Raw genomic sequence first — 26,092 nt, 5'->3', positions numbered from 1 at the left:
GCGCCTCTGCGCGGGGCGGTGGCAGGCCCGTGTCCTGGCGGGGCGGGCGGGGCCGGGGCGCTGCCGTGCCCGGGAGAGGCGGCGAGCCGGGGTCCCTGCGGCCGGCCCCTCCCCTCAGCGCCGGGCGGGCGGCGCGGCCCGCGGCTGCCGTTGCGGAAGGTCCGCGGGGGCGGCCGAAGCAAGGCCCTTCCCGGGTGCTTGACCGAGACCCGCCGCCAGAGCCCGGGTGAGGGACCGACCGCCCCCGGCCGGCGCCTCCGGAGCGCGGCGTGACGGGGTCCAGGCCGCGGCGGTGGCAGCGGTAAGGGGCTGTCGGTGGTGCTGGCACCGCCCCAGCGTTTTCCGTGAGCAGCTGCCTGTGGGCTAGCGAAATTGTAATTCTAGAGAAGGTAATGCTGTATCGCTAAGCGTCTCTCTGGTGACAAACGCTCCGGATCCTCGCTGCTCCCTCAGCGAGTTTAAACTACTGATACCCGAAACCTCTCATTCCTAGGTTTGCTTTTCTGCAGTGAGCTCCTGAAAATCTAACAACGAGATTAAGGTGCCTTTTTTAGCCTCATCTTTCCAGATGTCAAGTTTTGTCTGACTCTGGTTTCTCATAGTTGAAGGAAGTACGTTGATTTTCTTTCTACAAATGAGAGATGCTGTTGACACTACATAATCTGTTTAATGGTTGTAAAGAGAATTAGTAATAAAACTAGGAGAACCCGGAAGCTAAAATAGAGAGTATTAAAATACCTGATCTTTAAATTAGCATGCCAAGTACTGCCAGAAAGGAACAGTTATTTTTCCCTTATATACTTTTTTGTCTACATGCACACATGTATACGTGTGTATGCATGCATATACATTTATACATATTTATATGTCCACATATATACAAACATATGTGTGTATGTATAAAAATATGTAAAATATGTATGCATAAAAATGTAAAAACAATTATGTGTGTGTATATATATATAAACACCTGTTTGGGGTTGCCTCTTAGCTCTGAAATTACTGTTCAGGATGAAGCACTTAAATAATAGTCTGATGGTTTAGATAAGTTAACTCAGTGTAAATTGCATGGCTGCTTTTGTTCAGGATAAACAACTTTTGAGAGTTGTAGGCACTTCCTTTTGGCTCTGTCCTTCCTTATTCTCGGGAAGCTTATCTGTGATCTGCAGCATGGGGAGGAACAGGTTGGAATGTACCTTTTGGGGGCTTTCTCAGACATCAGCAATGTAAATCCCTTGTCTGATGCTGAGAGCTAAACCGGTCCCAGCAGTCTTAAGTACAGGGAAAATGTGCAGGGAGTTCATATTTTCTTTTGTTGCTTAATGCAAATGCAATTTCTGGAGAGGTTCAGATCCTGATCACCCTCTTAATATTCACATTTTGATTTCGACTTAAATATGTTGCTCAGTACGTGGTGTTTGATTTACATGAAAATTGGGGCAACACAAGATTCTTGTTGGTATTAGTCTGATGTTTTGCTGTCACTAATGTTGCTGCCTAACTGTGAAAGCTAGCAGAAGTTTGAATTGGAATATGATATTCGTGCCTGGAAAGGAAAATTTATCTTGGACTCTGGTCATCAAATCTTAGTGCCCATCTATGTTAGACCTGCAGCTTTGAATTTATTGATTAGTCTGGTTTTATTCTAAAGTACATATACAATTGTCTTCATAGTTGTATTATAACAAGTGCTCTAAATGCTGTCTTTTTAAAAGGAATGTAACAACTGTTGAATCTGCAAACTGCAAGGTATAATTCATTGGAATGTATTTCAGCAAACTGCAGATTAGAATAATTCCCAGGAATATTTTTGATACTACTTCTTGATTACTTTTTGTGGGTTAATGATGACATACAAACATACTTTTTTGGAGTTGTAAGCGGGAAGAAAAAGAATGCCAAATACACGCGGTTATAGTTTCTGAAAGTGTTTAAATAAAGGTGTAAGATTATTTTTTGTATAAATGCTCTTGGTATGGCTGAAGCATTGCTCTTGGGTCTATACTGTACTAATTGTTTTCTGTTAGAGCAAAGGATAGTTGAGGACATGTTTGCTAATAGCAAATTAAGGCAAATAAAGAGCGAACAGTGTCTCTGACTGCTTCTGTAGGACTCTCCTACAGCATTGGTTGCTGTATAAGCAGAGGCACAGCATTGCTGAGAGAGGATGTAAATGTTCTTTTTAATATTTGCTGGTGAGACCCTGGAACAGAGAAGCTGTGGATACCCCATCCCTGAAAGTGGTGGGACTTCGAGCAAACTGACCTAGTGGAAGATGTCCGGGCCCATGGCAGGGGGTTGGACTAGATGATCTCTAAAGGTCCCTTGAGCCCAAACCATTCTATCTTCCTTGTGCAGCCCTAATTAATACAGTTGCCCATGTACTCTGTTGTGTCTAGATGCAAATAATAACAAATTTGAACAGTGAACGTCTTAGCATAATTTAAATAACTAGAATAACTTGGTTTGCCACTGTTCTAAGACCAAGTAGCTACTACGTAATCTTGCATGTTGTACTGCAAAATCACAAGCTGGCATTAAAAGTTTAGATATGTTAATTCTGACCAAGTCATAAACCCCTCATCTCATTGCTGTGATTAATCTCTGATTTAAGTTGAAGATAAAACAATGTTTAGATGAAAAATCTGCCTCTGCAAATGTATTTATTTTTTTTTTTGTGAAGAATGTGTCTTCTTAAGGTACTTTGTTTCATTTTTGAAATAGGAGAGATAAGTCTAACTGTTAAACTTCTTTTCAGATATTTTTGTTGAAAGTAAATAAAATGGCAACACTAGTTCACACTTTAGTGGACCATAGTGATGATGTCAACTACTGTGCCTTCTCATCATCGTGCTTGGCTACTTGTTCCTTGGACAAAACAATTCGTGTTTACTCTTTAAACAACTTTACCGAGCTTCCGTACTCGCCTTTGAAAGGTCATACATACGCTGTCCACTGCTGCTGCTTCTCTGCATCAGGACGTGTTTTAGCGTCATGTTCAACAGACGGCACAACCATGCTCTGGGATGCTGGTGATGGCCAGGTGCTGGCAGTGCTAGCGCAGCCCAGCGGCAGTCCTGTCAGAGTCTGCCGATTCTCTCCTGACTCCACGTATCTCGTGTCAGGGGCAGCGGATGGCAGCCTCATTCTTTGGAACATGCAGTCACTGAAACTCTACAGGTGAGTGCCAAATATTTTTTGACTGCCGTGTTTACAATGACAAGAATATAATTTAAGTAGTATGCTGTACTGTGTACAGTGTACTGTACTTGCAGTCTGGTATATCAGTCAGTCAACCACTGATTGATATCACAGAGAAACAGGAATAAGATTTAGAAGACAAAAAGATGAGAGGGAGAAGAGCTGAATCTTTTTCTTTTTAAAGTTAAACAATGCAAACTCAAGAAGCTTTAATTTTTACTGAGTTATCTTTCATCTAGATACTGATATTTTTTTTTTAAAGTTCGTGAGAGTTCATTGATTTAACATGAAATCAGGATGCATTGCATACTGCATGCGTCTGGTTTCTAAACAGTGGGTCAACAAACTGTGATACCCCAGAAATATTAAAAGGAATTTACTACAAGTATAGGCTATTAATATATGCAGTGATGTATGGTTTAGACCTACATCCTTAATTTCCTGCTAGTTGAAAGGTGGAGGTATAATGACTATGTAGAAGCTATATTGTTGTTTTCGGCAGAAATTATTCTATTTTGTGTTTACATTTTAAAGAAACAAGAAAGAACTTGAACATTCCAATCCTGTCCACTTCACTTTTAAAAGTTCATTTCGAAGTGTTAACATGCCAACAATAGTCTACTTAACTTTAATGGTATATATTTTGGGGTATGTGTGTGTGTATATATATATTTGGCTGATGAATTTTTTTTATTGTTACTGTCACTTGTAATTGCAGATAGAAAAGTGCACGTGTCCTGTTTTCTTAAAGCTGAGATCAAGGGTACTTAAAAACGTCAGAAGATTTTAGTTAACCATCTAACGTCAGTCTGTGGTACTCTGTTTCTTTTGCAACAGTTGATAAAAAGAGAACACAGAATACCTTTTACCACACTGTTGTGTCACTTGACTAAATATATGGATGGTAATTACAACAAAGGTACTCAGTTACTTCTTATCAGCTCAACTGTTGTAATTGGCTGTCTGTTCAAATGGTGAAGTAAGATGGCTATTTAAATCATCTCTATGATGGATGTGAACAACATGAAAGCAAGTTAATTTATGTGTATTTCTTAAAGTATTCAGTATTCAGTAGTTCCAATGCTGATGGCCTGAAAGACTTAAATATATACTCTGAAAATATGTAGTACTATTGATTATATTTTTAGTTTTCAAAGCAGCATCTGCAGGTTTTTGTGTGAAAGCAGGAAAGTTTTAAAAGCTGCACTAAGGAAAAAGAATTGTACATATAAAACTGGGAAGCACTGTAGTGTATTTGATAGTATTCTTAATGATAGAATTAAGGGAGTCAATGCTTTTTTGAAGGTCCTGTGTCTGATTAGAGAGACTCTCAGGAAAGTTTATTGATTTGTCTTCTCTGTCATTAAGTTTGACACCTCTGGCAGTAAATAAAATTTCTATCAGCAAAGGAGAATGAGCAGCTGTTCTACAAAATACAATGGCAGAGTAAATAAGACTGACGGTTTCTTGTTGTATGACTTGCTTTCGGCTGTGATTTTTTTTCCTGTGCTTAAAGATTCAACTATGCATGCTGGGCTGGATTTAGTGTCCATTAAAAGGAGTGAGACACTTCATTCCAATTGACTTTAGGTTGCTATCAGCTAACCTAAGGCTGTTGGGTTGACTCCACTTCCTTCCTGAGGATTGACCACGCTTCTATATCTGCTAGGAATTTTCTGTTAAGATCAGTTTTACAAAGTGCTTTCACTGACTTAGTTAAAATGTAGAAATCTTTCTTTTTTTTTCACATTGCTTTCTCTTGTGTATGAGTAGTCCAAAATTAACCCCGTATCATAAACCACAAAGTATTCTACTTAGCTACAGCTTATCAATGGGTTAGTGGGTGTTCTGTTTTGTCCCATTTGTGTACATGTAAGTCTATGTTATGATGGTTGTGTATTTGTCTTTGACTTTTAAAATTTATCCAGCCATAGAATTTTAACAATGCATTGTGCCTTTCAAATGGTAAGTCCACGCAGATTGTCTTTAGTTTAAAAATTATTTTATCATTCAGTTAAAATTATTGCCTTGGGGTGCCATCTCACATTTTTCCTCCTGCAGTCAAAGAGTAGCTCCTGGTTCCTGCAGTTGTGTTTATTTTGCATCTCTTTCCGCAGTTGGTGTGAGTTTCTCTCCTTTATATTACCAAGTTCCAAAGTGCAAAGCTTGTAACAGTTTGGCTTATTGTAACAGATTGCATTTTAGAGATCACTTCTTCAGAACATTACTTATTCTAAATTCAAATCCCATGTACTCTTGCTTTTCAGATCTGGGAATGTTAAAGATGGTTCTTTGGTGGCCTGTGCATTTTCTCCTAATGGAAATTTCTTTGTCACTGGATCATCGTGTGGTGATTTAACCATTTGGGATGATAAAATGAGATGCCTGTGTAATGAAAAAGCACATGATCTTGGCGTTACCTGCTGTGATATTTCTTCACAGCCAATTTCTGGTTAGTTACTTGACTCATCAGTCAAGTCATTTCTCTCTAGCTCTTGTTTTCATATTCTTTTTGTCATCAGTGCTCAAGATACTGATGCTGATGTTTTAGAATATTCTGAATATTCTTAAGTAAAAGTTGTCATCAGGTTGATGATGAGGAACATGCTTGGTCAACGAACAAGGTGATTAGCGTGCTTATGATAGCTTTCAGTAGCTAATACTCCTGTCGGGGGTTTGGAAAACATTTGGGCAGTGTCTGTAAGTGAAGCCTACCTCCCAGGGCTCACAAGGGAGTTAGAAGATGCAGTGCTTGATTGCCATTCCCACTTTACTCTTTCATACGTTGGTTCCCCAAGGAGCAGGACTGGATTAAATCAATGCAGAGAACTGTACACCTAATAAGCTGAATGCTTGAGCTGTGGGATGTGAATGGATAGACTCTTTTCCTGCACCTGACTTTCTCAGTTGGAGGAATTTGGGGGAGCAATGAGCCCAGAGTCTGATGTGTCCCAACAAGATGTGGTACTGTTAAATGTCTTACATCTGGTTTAGCTGACCTCACTGTGTAAGTTGCATTTCAATTTTGTCATTATGTGCTTGTTCCTTCACAGTTATTTTCTTTTGAGAACGAAATCTGATATTCTTGCATATATTTGGGTATTGAGATCAAAAACATAAGGCGTGTATAACGTAGGATTTTCTCTGGGCTGTATTGCATATTATATTCAGTTCTCATTCATTTCACATTTGTAAGGCTTTCTGTGAAACTAAAATAATTAGTTTCTCTATATGCAAAAACTTGTATACTGAAAATTGCATATTTAAACTTCCAGCTATCTCACGGAAAGTTTTGCATTTTTGTGTATAGCCTTTTAAAATTATTGTCGTGATTTAACCCTGGTGGGCAGCTCAGCCCCACACAGCTGCTCGCGTACTCTCTCCCAGTGGGATGCGGGAGAGAATCAAAGGGCAAAAGTACAAAAACTTATGGGTTAAGATAAAGGCAGTTTAATAGAGAAGTCAAAAGTTGCACGCACAGGCAAAGCAAAGCTGGGAATTCATTCACCGCTTCCCATCACAGACGGGTGTTCAGCCATCCCCGGGGAGGCCGGGCTCCATCACGCCTAACAGTGACTTGAGAAGACAAATGCCTTAACTCTGAACGTCCCCGCCTTCCCCCTCCTTTCCCCCAGCTCTTTTATTGGGCATGCTGCTGTATGGTCTGGGACATCCCTTGGTCGGTTGGGGTCAGCTGTGCTGGCCGTGTCCCCTCCGAGCTCCCTGTGCCCCCCAGCCCAATGCTGGTGGGAGGTGAGGAGCGGGGTAGCCCTGGGGACTCTGCAAGCACCGCCCAGCAGTGACTAACACACCCCCATGTTATCAGCACTGCTTGGGCCACTGTCCCAAAACACCATAGGAGCTACTATTCCAGCCAAAACCCGTATAGTTGTGTCACAACACAGGCATTTTCTATAATTGTGTGGGAATACTGAAGGGTTGTATGTCTAAGCTTGTATGGTGGGAAGAAACATTTGCACAAACAAAAAGAACTTCTATTTGAAATATCCTCGTACAAGTTAATTGCAGTGCAGGAAAGTGTCATAGCCGAACAACGTAATATTGGAAATTCTGAAATATTTATAAGAGTCTGAAAAGCTGAAAGGTTAATTTGTATAAATTTTTGTTAGGCAAAAGTGTTTAATAAAGGGTTAGAAAATCACGTAATCATCTGCTTTTGATGGAGGTTGGGAAATTGGGCAGAAGCCTCATTGTCCGATTTAGGACGTAATGGTGTAACTTGTGTTAACAACCTTCCAGGTCTACTTTTGTGCATTCCAGATCTGCTATGGGGATAAAGTGGTCTCCATACAGATATGTAGGCTTCTGTTTTTGGAGCACACATGAGCTGCTCTTTCAAAGGTACCAAAAATTATAACTGAGCAGCCACTCTCATCTTTCAGTGCTAAACACAGTAGTAAGTACTGCTGTCTGTGTACCACCTTGGCTAAGAAGGTGGTACCAGAGCAGGAAGAAAGCAGGAGAAGCAGCAGAAAAAAAGCAGGACAGAAGCAGGAGAAAGCTGAGGAAGTAGGATGTGAGCATATACTTCAGTACAGAGAATTAGTGACTGACAATACCAAATCAATCAAATGTGCGTCCACTGAAAGGTGTAAGGACAGCAGTGAATTAATCTGCCATAATTGAAAGGGGATTAATCTTTAAATAACACCTCTAGATCTTTCTTGGTGAAAATACTACCCAAAAAACTCCATTGTGGACCAAGGGTTGCATCTGAGGGAAGAGGAACACGTTGAAGCTGAAACAGATCGGGGTGTAATTTCCACCATTCCGTTTCCTGTTGTGATTATTCTCTTGGTTTAAAAAAGTACGTTGCCAGCCCTTCATCCTTCTGCCCTTCTGCCAAGATAGAGAGAAATAGGCAAGAAAGCAAGTATTTCCTACAGTGTGGGGATTTTTTAAATCTGGTTTATGATCATACTTAATTTTACTTAAGCCATATGTTATTGAAAATCAGCATTTTTCCTTTCTGTGTGTTGCTATTTAATCACCAAGGGTCGAAACTTCTGGGATTATTGGCAGATTTAACACATACAAAATCCATACAAGTAGTGTTTATCCAGTACAATTAAAGATGGTTTTACATTAAGACTCTCTTTACCTGCTTAATTCAGAGCAAAATTAGAACCAGGGTTTCTGCTTGGTTCTTTGTGCTTTAGACTACTTGTAACAGATGATTCTCCTACCTTTAAACTGGATTCTGTCACAGTTGCATAGAAGCTCATCAGATCTAGAGCAGTTGAATGCTGTGTGGGCTTTCCCATCCAACTGAAAACCTTTGGTGCTGCCCTCCTCCTGAATAAGTAAACTTCAGTGAAATTACCTAGCAATACTGGTAAAAAATTGGCAGATCTTGCTAAAATTTTCTAGTGAACCTCAGTGGAAGACAGTGTAGTCCTCCTCCCAAGTTATCCCAGAATGCTCTGTGTGTACAACACGTTAATACCCCATTAACAATTTGGTAACTTGTAAAATAGTGTCAGAGTCTGTGCGTCATGTCAGAATTCTCATCCAGACCAAGTTTCCAAGTACCGTGTTCTTAGTTACCAAGAAACATGTTTTTACAACATGATAGCTAATGCGTGTTACTCATCTCTCTGTGAGACCCAAATCTTACACTGTAAAATCCTAGCAAAAATGATGCACTTTGATGCTTTAACGTTTAACAGATTTGAGGTAAGTCGTAAGATCTGTCACAGTTGTAGTAGCTCTGACTCTTCCTGTGAACAAACAGGTCTACATCTACTGGGATTTTATTGTGATAACCATAGGAAATTAAAATATACTTTGTGTAGTGGAAAAATGGAGATAAAATCTCTGGGATTATTTTGTAAAACACTTGACAGTAAACATTTTGACAATTCTGGTAAACTACAGAGCTGGAAATATGAGCCCTCAAAATGTCTGTTACGATTTTCTGATTTCTTAATCCTGGTGATTCTTGTAGGAATTCTAAGACTTGGTACTGGCAGGGGTAATGCCACTGAAGGATTGTTATGGTGACTCGTGTCAGGCTGATATGCCAGCTCAGTGGACTAGAAAAGGAGAAATAATTTGGCATAGAATTTAAGAATAAATAAGAAATAATTCGTCATGGGCTGAAACAGCACATTTAGAATGGAACATGGTAATTCAGAAATGTTCATATCCACTGAATACAGAGGGGAAAGCTATAAAACTATTACTGTTGTATTTCATCTTTAATGCAGTATTTCTCGAGTGGTTGGCTGGACAGCAGTCATGAAACATTACTTAGTTTATAAAAATAAAAAATGGAACATTTAAAATTATGAAAATAGCCTGTCAGATACTCTCAAATTTTGTACATGTGTAGGTGGTTGAGTTTGAGAACTACTGAACTGTAGAAGAAATGGATATAACCATATAATTTAGGTTAAAAGACTATATTGTTGCACTCAGTAGATAGAGAAATCGAACATTTATCATCAAGAAAACTTAAAATGTGAGGCCAGTTCTGGTCTTTATCTGCTTGTTCAGGAAACAGTGTAATAGTGATGCCTATTTCCTACTTCTAAATGGTTTTAGGACTTCTGCAATTATTTTTATTAACACTTTTTAAAAGTAGTACTGACGTTAAGGAAATTCACCAAATTCCAGTGTAAGGATGCTGATGCAGTTTACTGATATACCGTTATTTTCAGTGCTTCTGATTCCCATTAATATATTTGAATTTTATCAGATGGTGAACATGGATTCACATACTTCCAGATGGCTTCTTGTGGTCAAGACAATCAGATCAAACTCTGGCTTATTTTGTTTGCGGATTTCTTAGGTGTGTATAGTGATGCTTTTTTCATATTCCATTGTCCTAAGTCTTTAGTGACAGTTTACATCCAACTTGTCTTACACCTTGTCAAATAGATACGTATGTAATAATTGACTTTTTGTATTTTTAGGTGTTGAATTGAAATATAAATGCACACTGAATGGACATTCTGCCCCAGTTCTGGCTTGTGCATTTTCTTATGATGGGCAGATGTTAGTTTCAGGGTAAGCAGTATCTTTTACTTGCTTAAATTTCATGCAGATGGCTGTCCAGGTTCACGCTTCAGTGTTGTAAAACAGAAAGTTCAAAAGAGTTGGAGATTTCAAAATATATTTCCAATAATTAAGGAGTAGTTCTGTGACTGGCAGAGCTATTGAAATGTGTTTCCAGTAGGTCTGTGTCTTTTAGGTGATTGACTTTGAAATTTAGGACATTGCAAGCTCTGTTCTCTTGAGTATTGTAATTCATGATTTCCTGATTTTGGGACATTTATGTGGCCTTTCATGCGGATACTCTAGCATCTATGAAAAATACAAATCTACATTGCAATCTTACCATCTCTTTGGGACACCATTTAGGATTTCCTTCTCACTCATGCACTTTCAGGAACTTTTAAAAAGTTAAATATCTGGAGATTTTTGTCTGTGATAGATTTGGTTGAAATTAAAAATGCCTTCACTGATCCATGCTCAAAGAGTATGGCAACATAAGCCTTTTTTCCATAAAAAGTGCACAATTGAGATAACTGCATACCAGTGGTTTTGATGTCAGCCCTGTACAGAATAATAGTCAAGACCCAAATTAATCATGAGCCATCAGTCAGAGACTAGTATTATGATTAGTCTTGGTTAGAGGGTGATAAGGGAGTTGGTTGCCAGTGTCATTGCAAGGTCACTGTATTACGCCTGAAAGGCCCGGGAGGGTGGAGGTGATAGGAAGATTCCTGATGACTAGGAAGATGCAATTTACCTCCAAGAAGAGCAAGTAGAGGATCTAGAGAACTACAGGCCAGTCGGTGTAATGGCAGTCTCTGGGAAGGGTATGGATCGAATCCTTGCAGTGGGTTTGGAAGCCATTCCCAAGCACAGCGTGTTGGGGAAAGCAGCAGGAGATGACCAAGGGCAAACTGAGCCTGGCCAACATGGCTGCCACCTGTGAGGAGAGGCCTGGTGTGTGAGCGAGGCGGGAGCAGCGTGCGCTTTATGCCTCAGCTTTAGCCAGGCTTTTGACGTGGGCCCCCAATGTAGTCTTAGAGCCAAACTGGTGAGATACAGATCAGAAAAGTGGACGCAGTAAGTTGTGTGGAAAAATGGTGGGACTGTCGGACTCAGATGGTTGTTGGTGGTCATCAGCACGAAGATAAACTGGCAGCTGGTTACTAGTGGCTTTCCTCAGGGATCAAGCTATTGAAAGAGGAAATTATAAATAAATTAGATATTATGATTTATGTTTTTATGACTATTAATGGATGTATGTTTTTATTCTGCACTTCCCATGAACAGTGCTTGATCACTTCTAAACTGCCTAAGCAGTAACTTGAAATAACAAATACAATGATTCAACTCTAAATTTTAATTGTCTTTTTTACAAAGACTTTTTTAACCGAAACGGAAAAACTAACGTCTTGCGAAGGAAAAAGAAAAATTATAATAGCCAGCAGATAAACTTAAAACTATGCAGACCCCAGGATACAATAGCTTACTTCGGCATTTTGCTTTGTATTCTTTTCAAGAGAGTCTTTTTCAGTATTTGAAGTTCCTTATGAATGTTTGTGATCTGGAGTTATTTTATTTTCCATTAGACGTACAAATTATTGTTTTCACTTATATTGTCATAAGTGAAATGTCTATCCCATAAAGTCTTTCAGGGAGCACTGCTGTCGCGGTAAATAACCATGCAATTTGTATTTCATTAAATATGTTATGCATTGATTGCATTGCACCACTGTATATTATGTATGGCATTGCACTACTTCCTTGCTCTGCAAGGTTTCAAAAATAACTAGAAGTGCTGAGAGCAGATCGTGGATACCCAGATTCTGTGCATCTGCTTTACAGATACTGCTTGCAAAGACATAAAGTAGATATGGTACAGACGATGGGGAGCACTGGGAGTGGGGCCAGTTTGTGTAAACGCTGTGCAAATCCTCCACATCAGGGAAACTCTGACTTGCAGAGTTTTCGTATTTAACTGCTGTTTTTACATCGTGATGGAGGTACAGCTAATCAGTGGTGATCTTTTAAGATGGGAATGGGTGGAAGGGATTTAAATATCTAAGTTTTCATAGAGTGTGTTAAGAAATGTTGGCTCTTATTCTGTTTGTGGAAAAGTTTTTTTTTCTTCCTATTCTTAATTTAAAATAATTTCCTTTTTCCTCTCTGCATCATTTTAATGTTGATGTGTTGGGGTTTTTTTTTAAAGGTCTGTGGACAAGTGTGTCATAATATATGAAACTGTAAGTATAGCATAGTGCAAGATCATCCATTGGATTGTTGTCTTGAAATATCAGCACTGCTTCTGCAGTGCCTTATCAAACAAATATTAAAAAATAGCCACTCTGTAAACCCAAAATATATACTGTGCATTTGGGGGGGGAGGGGGATTTGAGGAAAAATATCTCTTGAAAATTTACCAGTCTTAGTCACTTTTTATTTACGTTTCTTTGAGGGGTTTGTTATTTGACTTCTCTACAGTAGACTATAAAAATATAAGAGTAACATAGAAGCATAATAATTCAAGAAATGTTTTTCTGTTAAATACAATGTATTCTCTTTAAAATTGTTTAGGCATTTTCTAGAATACTATTATTACCTCCTTTGTGGTTCATCTCTAAGTGGTATTTACCTTTAGTACTTTATAGTATTAATAATAATTTTGCTGAAAATGAAGGATGAACAAATTTTAAACTTTTCCAGCTGGCTTTGCACACGCTATTGTATTGATACAACTTTTCAGTTAGGATTAAAGTTTTTCACCAAAACTACTAATTTGATGCCTTCCCAGTTTTTGACGCAATTATTTTAGTAGTTTGAAGCTTAGACAGATACGTAAGAAGTCCCCTAGATTTTTAGAACTTCAGAAAACTGAAACATGCAGAAAACCAAAGCATAAGTATTTCTTAATACTATTTGTCACCTTTTCTGGCCTTAGGTTTTTACCAAATGGGACAATAACTTACAGCTGTTGAGGAGAAGTGGGGACAATAGACCTTCATGGGAGGGAGAGATTTCAACCTAAAATAGAGCACTTTGCTCATGATGGAGAGGTCAAAAAACTAGAGTGCTGACCAATCAATTAGTGATTCAGAGTAACTTCACTCTTCATCTTTCCAGTCTGTCTGTACCTGTCAAAGGAATAGTATCTTTCATAAGAAGGAAAATCTTTCAAATCATAAGTTAAAACTTATGGGTTTTGTTAGGGTTTTGTTTTTTAGTAGCATCTAGTGGCCAAATAGGAGAAATACAGGTGTAAGTAATTATTAGTCCAACTGAAGGATTGTATCATGAAGTCTGTTTGAATTTGACTTGCCTCTTAGTAATTTCTAATCCTGGATTTGTAGATGAAACGTTTTTACCCACATGAGCAACCAGCCAATATGGTTGTAATTAATTCAGTTGGTATTTCTGAATTGTTATGCTGGAAGTTCCATGGTGGCTGGTGGTTGAAGGACAGCAGTGTTCCATCAAATTGAATAGGGTGCTTCAAGCAGGAAATCCAGGTTGCGTTTCTGACTCTGCTGCTGATCAGCTTTGTCATGGTTGTATAACTTCTCTGAACGTAACTTCTGTCATCGTCCAAGAAGCAGTATTATTCCTTATTTTGAAAGAAAGTATACAAATGAATGAATATTCTTGTTGTTCTTTAAAGATTTAAAATCACAAATATTCCTTTACAGACTACTGGCAATACCCTTCATACTTTGTCTCAGCATACCAGGTAAGAATCCAATATGATTGTTCTGTTTTACTGTTAATAAATTAAAGAAATTAAATCTTTTCTTGTGAATTTTCACACATCTGTTTTTATTTGTAGATATGTTACAACGTGTGCTTTTGCACCATGTAGTCCCTTACTTGCCACAGGTTCAATGGATAAAACTGTGAACATATGGCACTTTGACCTTAAGCAGCCCTGTGCAGGTTAGTGTGCAAACACCTTCTGAAGATGCAAAACCCCCCACTTTTGTTTACATGCAGTCAGTTTGTAACTGAATGATTATGTGCACGTTATTTATCTTTTCTCTGAATTGATCTTGTTAATGTCCTACAGAGGTATTATCTTTTTGGCTTTTTAAAGAAAATATATACTAGGAGTATATTTCTGTATCTTCTTTTCTGATATTTGCCATTTCTTGCTCTCTGGACAGCATTTAAGAGATGAATATTCCCAGAGCACTGAAAGACTTTGGACAAGTATCACAAGCAATGAGTTAAACAGAAAATATGCTAATTGCAAGCATAATTGTCAGCAAAAAATACAGCTTACCAGTTGTTATATGAAAAAAACTCCAGGATAATTAATGTTACAAAATATATCAGCACCTAAAGTATGTGCAACAAAGGTACATAGATCTTTTTTCAAAGCTCAAGAGTAAATCTTGATTTTGTTCTGCTTTTCTAAGGAGGTATGAGACTTGGTTTCAGTGTCTGCTGATGCTTTTCTGTCTTTTAGTTCAATTCAAATTTGACAGAAGTGTAGGCATCTGAGAGAAAATTCCTCCAAACTTTGAAAATTGATAGGTAAAAGACAAACCCAAATTATTTCCCCCCACCGAAGTCATGTCTAATAATGTTTTTTATCTTTTCTTTCCAAAGCAAATACTGTAGAAAATGAATCTAAGGTGGCTGTTGAGGACTGGTCAGAGGATGATGTTTCAGCCTGGCTTTGTGCACAAGACTTAGCAGACTTTGTTGGGCTTTTCAAAAGGAATAACATTGATGGCAAGGAACTACTGAATCTTACTAAAGAAAGTCTGGCTAATGAATTAAAAATTGGTAAGAGTATAGAAATCCAAATAGTTTTTAATCTTTAGAGTACATGTGAAATGGTGGAATGAAAGCGAGTCAGGAGTTCCATACATGGATGTGTTTTCCTCTGAAATGCATTTTTATTTCATTACCAGGGCTGATAAAAACCCCTCATGTCACATAATCCACAGTACTTCTTTGGGGTGTTTGCCTATACCTAGAGACATAAAAATGGGCTTCCACCAACAATGCCATGTTAAGTGATCTTACCTGCTTTTGTTTCTGTTTTCCTTTTTAGATCTTGTGTTGTTAAGCTGTGGAAAAGGAATTTCAGCTTTTGTGTATACTTAATGATTCTGACTTTGGTAAATAGGGTACTCTATAGTTTTTCCTATCAGTCTGCAAAAGTGCCATGTTTATAGTACTATGTGGTCAACTACTTTGAATTTAGCAATGAAATTCTTCAGTGTACTGTTACCATAATAGAAAAACACAAGGTATGTTCTAGTTTTTACTTATTTTGGAGATTAAGCATTTGATGTTGACATTTACTGAGGATCAAGCAAAGCTTGCCTGGCTCAGACACTTCATAATTCGCCAGGTGTCCTAGTTGATAAATCGTCCTGTCACTTTATTACAAAACTGTGATTACATTTTAGGAGGAATCACGAGGAAGTGCCATATTAGTAATGATTTCAAAGCGGTAATTCTGAAATAAGAAATTTAAGGATGGTGAACCACACTGGAACTTTCTGAATATAAATTCTCTATTAATTTTGATGGCTAGATTTAGGTGTAAATTAGGTGCTGGTATGTTTGCCAAAGTGAGATCAAGTATAGCAAAACACTGAGTAAGTTAATATACCTTTTAAAAAGTACAGTTTTATTTCTAGAAGTTAGTATTCTTCATTGTAGGAAGACTGCTCCCTTCCTTTTTTGTTTTATGTGTGTGTTGCACTGGTCTGTATCGCACCATAGTATCTCTGTTTATCAGCTTTGTTGAATTCTAGAAATCAAGAGAGATGCTGGGAATCTATCAGGAATTGTTATCCATGAAAGACACTTGGCTTCAGCAGTTTCTGCACACGTTTTCTTTAACTTTGGAATAGCCTAAAACTCTGTTGCAGCAATCACCAGCTGAGGCTAATCAAATAATGCTGACTATAAAGTTAGGTGAGACCTGAATGCAGCGTGACCAGTGATGAGAACTGACCTGCTAAATATAGCATTCTCTATGGGGAAAAAAAAATCAACACAAGCATATGTTGCCTGATTGATAGATTTGAAATGACTATCAAGAGCAATTTCAAACTCAAATAACAAAATCTGAGTTGTAAAAGCCCATTCTAAGGCAGGCTATAAGATGCAAACAGAGCACATGTAGAATACAGGCTGATTATGGGAAGCTGTTGCTTTCTGGCTTTTTCATTTGCTGTAAAAGGATGCAGTGAGGATTGATTGCACGTATGAGCTGCAAGAGCTTCGGTATGTTCTTTCCCGTTATCAGGTAAAATGCTCATTGTTCTGTCTCTGTTCTCAAGACTTTTGGTCTTTTGCAGTGCTTGTTCTCTGGTAGGTACTTTAACGCCCATCATAACACCCATTATAGAATCGTAGTCAGATTTTCACAGGTATTGGGCAGCTGCAAGAAATTTTTAAAAAAGCTCTAACTGAAATCACTTACTATCTTAATAAACATAAGCTGCTCCACAAATATGAACCAGCATATATGCAATGTGAAGCAATGAGTTACACTTCAGTGGTTATATCAACATTTTATAGATCATAGAATCATAGAATTGTTGAGGTTGGAAGGGACCTTTAAGATCATCGAGTCCAACCTTTAGCCTACCCTGACAAGAGCCACTTCTAAACCATGTCCCTCAGTGCCCCATCTACCCTTTTTTTAAACACCTCCAGGGATGGTGAATCCACCACCTCCCTGGGCAGCCTATTCCAATGTTTAATAACCCTTTCAGTGAAAAAATGTCTCCTAATATCTAATCTAAACCTCCCCTGACGTAACTTGAACCCGTTTCCCCTCGTCCTATCACTTGTCACCAGGGAGAAGAGGTCAGCCCCCATCTCTCTACAACCTCCTTTCAGGTAGTTGTAGAGGGTGATAAGGTCTCCCCTCAGCCTCCTCTTCTCCAGGCTAAACAACCCCAGCTCCCCCAGTCGTTCTTCATAAGGTTTGTCCTCCAGACCCCTCACCAGCTTTGTAGCCCTTCTCTGGACACGCTCCAACACCTCAATGTCCCTCCTGTAGCGAGGGGCCCAAAACTGAACGCAGTACTCGAGGTGGGGCCTCACCAGTGCCGAGTACAGGGGGATGATCACTTCCCTAGTCCGGCTCACCACACTATTCCTGATACAGGCTAGGATGCTGTTGGCCTTCTTGGCCACCTGGGCACACTGCTGGCTCATATTCAGCCGTCTGTCAACCAACACTCCCAAGTCCTTTTCTGTCGAGCTGCTTTCAAGCCATTCTGCCCCAATCCTGTAGCGCTGCATGGGGTTGTTGTGTCCCAAGTGCAGGACCCGGCACTTGGCCTTGTTGAACCTCATACCATTGGTCTCAGCCCATCGGTCCAGCCTGTCCAGATCCCTCTGCAGAGCCAACCTACCCTCAAGCAGATCAACACGCCCGCCCAGCTTAGTGTCATCTGCGAACTTACTGAGGGTGCATTCGATCCCTTCATCCAGATCATTGATAAAGATATTAAAGAGAACCGGCCCCAGCACCGAACCCTGGCGGACACCACTTGTGACTGGACACCAACTGGATTTAACTCCATTTACCACCACTCTCTGGGCACGGCCATCCAGCCAGTTTTTTACCCAGCGAAGAGTACACCTGTCCAGGCCATGAGCAGCCAGTTTCTCCAGGAGAATGCTGTGGGAAACAGTGTCAAAAGCTTTGCAAAAATCCAAGTAGATAACATCCACAGCTTTTCCCTCATCCACTAAGTGGGTCACCTTATCATAGAAGGATATTAGGTTTGATAGGCATGACCTGCCCTTCACAAACCCATGCTGACTGGGCCTGATCACCCTGTTCTCCTGCATGTGCCGTGTAATGGCACTGAGGAGGATCTGTTCCATGACCTTCCCAGGCACCGAGGTCAGACTGACTGGCCTGTAGTTCCCCGGATCCTCCTTCCGGCCCTTCTTGTGGATGGGTGTCACATTTGCTAACCTCCAGTCAGCTGCGACCTCCCCGGTTGTCCAGGACTGCTCATAAATGATACCAAGTGGCCTGGCGAGCACCTCCGCCAGCTCTTTCAATACCCTTGGGTGGATCCCATCCGGCCCCATAGATTTGTGCACATCCAGGTGCTGAAGCAGGTCCCTCACCATTTCCCTTTGGATTAGAGGGGCTTCATTCTGCTCCCCATCCCTGTCTTCTAGTTCAGGGGTCTGGGTGCTCAGGGAACAACTGGTCCTACTGCTGAAGACTGAGGCAAAGAGTTCATTAAGTACCTCAGCCTTTTCCTCATCCTTGGTCACTATGTTGCCGGCCCCATCTACTAGAGGACAGAGATAATCCTTAGTCCTCTTCCTATTGCTAATATATTTATAGAAGCTTTTTTTGTTGTCCTTGACAACAGAAGCCAGGTTTATGGCTTCTTATGTGCTACTCAAGCATATATGTGCTTATGTGCTACTCAAAGTCGACATATGTGCTTATGTATCGACTCAAAGTCGATATCTGTGCTTATGTGCTACTCAAAGTCGACAAATAAAATCATTCAAATCATTCAGTTCTGAAGTTGTAAATGCTTGTGATTCTGCTTCTAAATATCATTCTACAACTACAGTTGGCACAGAATAGAAATTACGGCCTGATATATTTGACTTGAAGAATTGTTCTCTGTCTGCCATAGCTCAAGCATTTACCAAATAGGAAAATACTATCTGACCAAAACTTACATGCTTTTCAGTGTAATTCAAATTCCAGTTTAACTAAGTTTTAGGAGTCCATCACTATACAAATACTTGAATGAGCACATTCTTTCTCTCCTTGATAACCTGTTTTCTTTGCTCTAAAAATGCAACATTTACTAGTTCCATAAGATCTTGCCAAAGAACTCTTGAGCGTTTTTTAGACCGTTTTACTTGATGATTGACAGGATAGGAGCTTTTTCTTTTATTTTTTGTTAGCTGCTTATTTATTGTCCTGTTAGTCTTTGCTTTAGCTCTGATTTGCATTTAATAAAAAGGGTATCCTCACGCCTTTGAAGGAGTTTAATCCAAGAGAAAGCGATCAGCAAGTCGTTCACATAACATTTCATTAGCTTCTTTGTTTTTGACAGCTTTTTGAAAGAATGCTTCATTACCATGCAAATGGAACTACCCTCTTTCCAACCTAATTGTCGTATAATATAAATAACACTGTATTAAACTCTGTAAGATGTTGTGCAAAAGTGAAGTGACCATTATATACGTTCTAGCTGAAAAGCCTGTGTAGATTCAACAGAGTTCAGGATTTCTTGTTCTCAACAGCCACAATGACACATTCATTGCAGTTCTGTGACGCGGTTCAGTCTCTGACCGAAGGAATACGCTGCTTCTTCCAGTGCAGAAGAGACAATGGGGGTATATTGTTCCACGCCTGCATACTCTTTTTTTTCCTACCAGAGTTACAGAATGTGTTAACGTAAGGTGAATCTTGACTTCAGTTTGTTTGCAGAGGGTGGGCAGGAGCTGAGAGTAGGTCTACTTTTTGCAAAGCCACCCCTTCAGTTTAGGGGCTAGTGCCATACAAAGTATTTTGTAGTGTAATTTCACAAATTGTAAAGAAGTTGGAGGCATTGCAAATACTTTCCTTTCTTCTGCAGCACATTGAGGACGCGTCTTTTCATTGACTCAATCCTGGTTTTGGTTAGGTATGTAAAGAGAACGGGTTGTCTTAAAGACAGTTCAGCTCTCTCCTCACCTACTGCAGGGTGTCCTTAGAACATAAGACAAGGATGACTGTGGATAAGCTGCATTTTGAAATCATCAAAGATGGGGGGTTTTTTCTTCCTCTTTTGGTTTTAAGGTTTCACTCTAGGTACATACAAATAGTATGAGTAAGTTCTTTCTCGTTTCATGTCTCTAGCAAGAAACTCTGGGTCTGAGAATGAGCTTGAAAACACCACTTTGGAGCAGAATTTGAATCACTTGATTCACTATGCCTTACATGTGTACTGAAGTGGCAGTAAACTTTGGGGGAATTGCCCAGTGTAGATTACTTTGCTGTGAGGGTGGTGAGCCCCTGGCCCAGGTTGCCCAGAGAAGCTGTGGCTGCCCCATCCCTGGAGGGGTTCAAGGCCAGGTTGGACGGGGCTTGGAGCAACCTGGGCTGGTGGGAGGTGTCCCTGCCCAGGGCAGGGGGTGGCGCTGGGTGGTCTTTAAGGTCCCTTCCCACCCAAACCATTCTATGATTCCAAGATTAAACAGAAAATTGCACGGACTTTGCCTATATCAACAAAATCTTATTTTAAGTATTCTTTTATAGCTAGCTTTCAAAAGATTATGTGTCATGGATAATTCTTTAATCCCTGACTAGAGATTTAATCAGGAGGTAGTTAACTGATGTGCAGAGTGGATGCAATAATCTTTAATCTGTTTGCATGAAAGGAATTTAGGAAAAATTGACCCTGTGATGAAGATTGTAGAAGATGCCCTCAAAATCCAGTTGTAACTACAGAATTATTTGGTTCCTTGTATACCTTTCTTTCCTTTGGTTATATTCTTAATTTTTCTTAATCCCAAGCAGATCTTGCAGATTTTTACAGAATTGCCATGCAAACTCTTCCTAAGAGTAAGCATGAACTTTTATTGTATTTCAATACTGTAATCCAGTTCTTACATTGTCTTTATCTTTACATATGTCATTATATAGTCCTTATTAAGGAAACGTAGGTTAATTTTTTTCTTTTGCATGTTTTTCTTACAATGTGACATCTTTTGTCTTTGCTGATTAAAACAACTTGTGTATTAGTGTGACTGAGTTTTATCACTTTGCACGTGTTGTTTGAGGCAGATGATGAATTGTTCAGTCAAGCTGGAAGCACTGGTATGTTAAGGCCAGTCTGCAGATGGAGCAGAGCAGTTGGTTGGAAGACTGTCGTATCAACTAGTAGGAACCAGTATTTATCACTACTAGATGGGAAGAAAAAATAGTGACACGTTACACCCGCAGGTTTTTTTGACATAAAGCAATTTTTAAAAGGAAAAAGGGTTTATGCTGCTGCAAGATGAAGGTTACTGGTATCTGGGATGCATTTCCAGTTTTGGCAGGTTGAAATTGTAGTGTGATGGTTTATAGAACTATAAAATTACTTTTCTCGTCAGATTTCTTTTTTCCTCTTCTACTCACAAGTAAGTTGGAAAGAATGGCTGCTGTCTCAAACACAGATACAGCTCTTTTTTCCAGATTCACAGCTATTGTATAATCTCAGTAAACAGGTAATAGTACTCAAATCAGTTTGGGGATACTTAAATAAACTTGTGACCCTTCATGGGGGAGTAGGTGTTAACTGTTATTCGTGATGCCTTACCTGATCATGAAAAAGAGTTTATACCACAATACGTACATTGTCGAGAGAAGAGCTTTCAAGTCCCACAAATGTCAGTCAAAGTATTCTTCCTTAAAAAAAAAAACGCAACCCCAAACTAATGCAATTTTCACAGACTCAGACAAAATAAGGGCACCGAGACACCACAGGTCATTTTTAGGCAAAAGAGATTGATTGTATTTAATTGAACTGAAATGAATTAGTTGCATCTTTACGGAACCCAAGATTCTTACTGCTCACAAGAACAGGCCCCTCTTCCCCTATCCATCCCCACCACTGGATTTTATTTTTTTAAGGGATTTTGTTTTCTGCCAAGAACCAGCTGTGCTACCTTCCCTTGCAATAGTACGTATCTAATTTGAGAACATTTGTAATAATATATTCAAATACCATCAAATTACAAAATAGCAACTGTGAACACTAAGTGTATGTTAGACTGGAGCTGTACGTCAGCATAAAGGGAAGGGTGACGAGGCTACCAGGCGTCTTACTCATGTTTTCTGAAAACAATTTCTTCTGAAATGTCGTTCTACTCCCCAGCATGTAAGATGGTGTTCAGTTCTGGTCAGAAATCGCATGCATTTTTTCAGCATGAGTTTTCTGTTGGATACAGCTGTTTGTTTTGTTTTGTTTTGGATAGAGCTAAATCAAATATGCATTGTTTTTGTTTACATGGAGTGAGTGCATAGTGCTTGCACTGCTTTCTGCTTGGGCTGTCTTGTTTGATAGTGAAATTATAAATGTAAGTAAGTGATTTAATATAGCATGTTTAATAATAGTAAGTTAGCAGCATTTGTGCTATTATATCTAATTCTGTGCCAAACATTTAAAAACAATACAGGGAGTTGAGAAACTCATCAAGATACTCTTACTTTGCTCTCTAGAGCTGCTAGAAGAGAACTTAATGTTTTCTGCGATTAGTTTAGCAGTAGCAGTGTTCGGTGGGAACAATCTCATGCATTGTAATAACAGAGCTCTGGTTACGAGACCTGAACAACGGGTCGTGGTCTGTGTGTATCGTGAGGGATTCGGTACGTCTTACCCAGGTTTTTTTAAGGTTTATCATAGTCTTGCCAAGGAGATTGTCTACAGTGAGGCGTTTTTTAATTTATTTTTTTTTAAGAACGGACAGTTGGGAGTAAATGAAGTTTTATTGATACTGTGTGAATGAGAGTGCACCTCATTATAAATGTGATGGACTTTTCTGTGCAGAGGAATGCCAGTGTACAATTTAATTGTAAAAGTTATTTCCATTTTGATACAAGCATTACCCGAGCATTGATGTGCTGCAAGTCTAAGACCTTATCTCTTCATGAAATAGAACATACCACAATGAAGTGTAATTTGCAGGCACAGTGTACAAACACACCTTATTGTTGTATCGAGGCATTGTTTGAAGACAGCAAAGTTAGTGTTGATGCGTCTTCCCTTTATTGGCTCGAGTGCCCCTGAGCTAAACAGTCTGAAAGAAAACATGGCAGCATTTATACCCGTAATGGGGACCCTGTGCCAAGTTGCAGGGCAAAACCTGGTCCGAGGTGACGAGTCCTCAGGTGCGTTGCTGGTAGGTTGTCTTCTGTTTGGAGGTGACGATGGCACGTGTACCTTCACACGGTTACTTCAATAGTTGTTTCAAGGGAGAAACACTGCTGTCTCCCACTGTGTGGCAGTTGTACCTCCCGTTAGCTTTGCATGTGCAGTGAGTGCGATTCTCCTGTGCATCAGCTAAAATACAGTTCTGCCAGGTGGCCACGTCCTTGCGTTAGTTTTACTCTTTTGTTTGCATTGCTCCCCAAAGTTGTTATTTGCCAGCAGGCATGACGTGCTGCAGCTGAGCTGTTTGTAACGGTGGCCAAGGGCGTCTGCGTGTTTTCCTGTGATAGGTGGGGGTGGCGAGACGGAGCTGTCTCCTGTAACACAACTGCTAATTAATGCAAGACCTAACCTCTTTGCCTTACATGTCTGCGTTGTCCACTTCACGTATGGATAATTTTTCAGAGTCACTAGGCCGGCGCAGTAAAGTCCTCCAGAAAATTGAAGAACTGAGGATGAAAATGACCTCTGTTACTGTCCCTGATGAGTTTTTATGTCCTATAACAAGGGAGCTTATGAAGGATCCTGTCATTGCAGCAGGTATGCCTTTAAATTGACTGAAATGAATTACTTAAGGGTATGGGAACACAAAAATTGGCATATCTTATCAGTTGTAGAAAGATAAACTATTCTGAATAGCGGTTGCAACAAAATAGAACTGTGGCAAATGTTTGATTTGCCAAATTACATCTCTGATACGGAGAAAAATACTGTATCAGGCAATTCCCTTAGTGTCAGCTCTGCTGATCAGGCTGTATAGATGATTTTTAAAATGGTCCTCCCTCTATGTGTCCTTGCAAATATAATTACAAACTTAAGATTGCATATTCCTCCCTGAGCATGGTGCAGCCTGCAGCAGTGGGAGCCACAGAGCTCAGGCAGCTTTTACTTCAATTATTTAACACGGGAATAATGTATTTTGGTACTTTGCAGTCAGAGATAGAAACAAGAAACTACCCTGAACTGTTTATACTCATGGTCAGCTTTCATTGTGGGTTTTTTTTTTTTTTACTATAAAGTGTTCTTGAAGTGAAAATTATTTTTAAAACGTTACTCAAGATCTTTGGATCCAGCTAAATGGAAATGTTTGTTTAAATTGTGATTAAAATCTAATGGTTTTATTAACCAAAGGCGTGCAGTAACTTTAATAGCAACATGCCTTTTATGCATTTTCAGTATAGCACAGCTTTGATTATTATACTGATTTTTTTTTTTCTTGGCCAGGAGTTCCCACCCCCCACCCCCAGGCATTTTATTTTTTTTTTAACTAACATGTGGGTTTTATTACCAGCCCTGTTTCATGTACTGTACTGGTTCAGTACCCTCGGGCTTTCCTCCCCCATTGTCCTTAACTAGCAAACCCCAGCAGTGTCACGTATTTCTCTAAGTACTGGGGCAGGGGCTGGGTATGACCCACAAACGCGTGGTGGGGCTCCCCCATGGGCTGTAGAGGGACGCGGCACTCAACACAACCACCAGAGCCGAGAAGCTGCAGGTGCAGGCACTAGGATGAGCATCGGCTGATCGCCTTTAAAGGAACCTGTTTTCCAAGGCCCCAAGCAGCACTGTTGTTATAAACACCGACTGTCGATGTTGTTATAAACGCCGATTGTCAGTGCCGTGTCCTGGCTCGTCACCTCCCTGGTTCGAGGTTTCTGTCAGTCAGACAGGGAAGGCTGCAGGCGCAGCGACCTTTGGCAGCAGCGCTGATGATTGCTATGTACAGCCTTGTAATGAACTTTAGCTGTACTGGATAGAATTCCTTAACCACAAAGACGGACACAGGAAGACTTTATGTAGTTTGGGGCTGTTTGTTTAGCACTTGTGCACCCTAGTCACAAGTTAATGCACGAAGACAGCTTAATCCCGTGACCTGATCAGAGCCAAGCCCTTGCGTGGGAAAGGGCTGGTTTAGCACGTGTCTGCCGCTCGTGACATCCCAGCCCAAACCACCCCCGCACAAGGGCAGCCTTTTGGCAGGGCCCTTTCCCCAGCCCATCCTTACGCCACAGCTGGCTCTTGGGGGCGGTTTCAGACACAAATCCGAGAATTTTTCCAACAATACGCCGCTTTATCGTCGTCAATGAACTGATGCAGCTGTAACTGACGGATACATTTGCAGTGCTTTCTAAGACAACTTGTACTGGTTAGTTTGCTGAGTACGGTATAATTTAAAATCTTCATCTTAACAATGCTGTATAAAGTTTTATTGTAATGCATTAAACCATGTAATCTGAAACAAGTATGTATGAGTTTATGGTAAAGCTTTCACAGACCATGTAATTTTTCTGTATCCCAAATTTCCTGTTTGGGAATACCAATTCCCTTTTAAATGTAAATAGCTAAAACTGTACAGTGTAACAGGGCCCAAGCAGCTGAAATATAAGCTTTTGATGATGGTTTTTTTGTAGATGGCTACTCCTATGAAAAGGACGCAATAGAAAACTGGATCAGCAATAAAAGACGATCTAGTCCCATGACAAACCTTCCTCTGCCCTCTCTTGTGCTTACACCAAACAGGACACTAAAAATGGCCATCGGTCGCTGGCTGGAGACGCAGCAGAAACACACTTACACCACTTAGTTGTGAAGGTGTTCATTAAAATCAATTGAAATGAAATTGTATGTAGCTAAAGAAAATAATTGTATCATCAGAAACCACTGGAAGGAAAGCATTATGTTTCTGTTCTACCTGTGGCTGTCATTTAAATGTTTGTGAGAAAGTCTGCACTGTTGGATGCTCCCAGAAAATTACTGAAAAACTTCAGTTATTGGTAATTTCTGTTTAAGATGTGCAATTTTTCAAATAAAGTTTTCTTAAAATTTTCACTACATTTATGAGTTCTGAGTCTTGATTTTGCCAAAGTTAGTCTTTCAGAAGCTAGGAAACAGCAAAGTATATAATCTGTATTTCTTCTTCTAATTAAAAAAACAAAAATGTGTCTTTCTCTGTTTCC

At 39.8% G+C, this 26,092-nt stretch overlaps 1 protein-coding gene across 7 annotated transcripts; it reads left to right on the top strand.

The window, feature by feature from the left end:
• Positions 1-12: 12 nt before the first annotated feature.
• WDSUB1 (WD repeat, sterile alpha motif and U-box domain containing 1) lies at positions 13-25,969 on the top strand. Of its 7 annotated transcripts, XM_074595050.1 has the most exons (12): positions 113-389; positions 494-611; positions 2,759-3,180; positions 5,469-5,653; positions 9,923-10,015; positions 10,140-10,233; positions 12,431-12,464; positions 13,905-13,945; positions 14,042-14,148; positions 14,824-15,003; positions 23,541-23,675; positions 25,547-25,969. In XM_074595050.1, the coding sequence occupies exons 3-12, from the start codon at positions 2,783-2,785 to the stop codon at positions 25,717-25,719; spliced, it is 1,440 nt and encodes a 479-aa protein (XP_074451151.1). In that variant the 5' UTR covers positions 113-389; positions 494-611; positions 2,759-2,782; the 3' UTR covers positions 25,720-25,969. The 7 variants fall into 7 exon arrangements, with proteins under 7 accessions (XP_074451148.1, XP_074451146.1, XP_074451152.1 ...); XM_074595047.1 differs by having other exon boundaries at positions 13-611; XM_074595045.1 differs by lacking the exon at positions 494-611 and having other exon boundaries at positions 15-301.
• Positions 25,970-26,092: the final 123 nt, after the last annotated feature.

The sequence above is a fragment of the Larus michahellis genome, chromosome 7 (genome assembly GCF_964199755.1).
Source record: "Larus michahellis chromosome 7, bLarMic1.1, whole genome shotgun sequence".
Lineage (NCBI taxonomy): Eukaryota > Metazoa > Chordata > Aves > Charadriiformes > Laridae > Larus > Larus michahellis.
This window is presented reverse-complemented; position numbering and strand designations above follow the sequence as displayed.

Coding starts and splice junctions, on each gene's coding strand:
- WDSUB1 (XM_074595047.1), top strand. CDS start 2,783: ATGGCAACACTAGTTCACACTTTAGTGGACCATAGTGATGATGTCAAC. Junction 10,016..10,139: donor TTTGTTTGCGGATTTCTTAG/GTGTGTATAGTG, acceptor TTGTATTTTTAG/GTGTTGAATTGAAATATAAA. Junction 10,234..12,430: donor GGGCAGATGTTAGTTTCAGG/GTAAGCAGTATC, acceptor TTTTTTTTAAAG/GTCTGTGGACAAGTGTGTCA.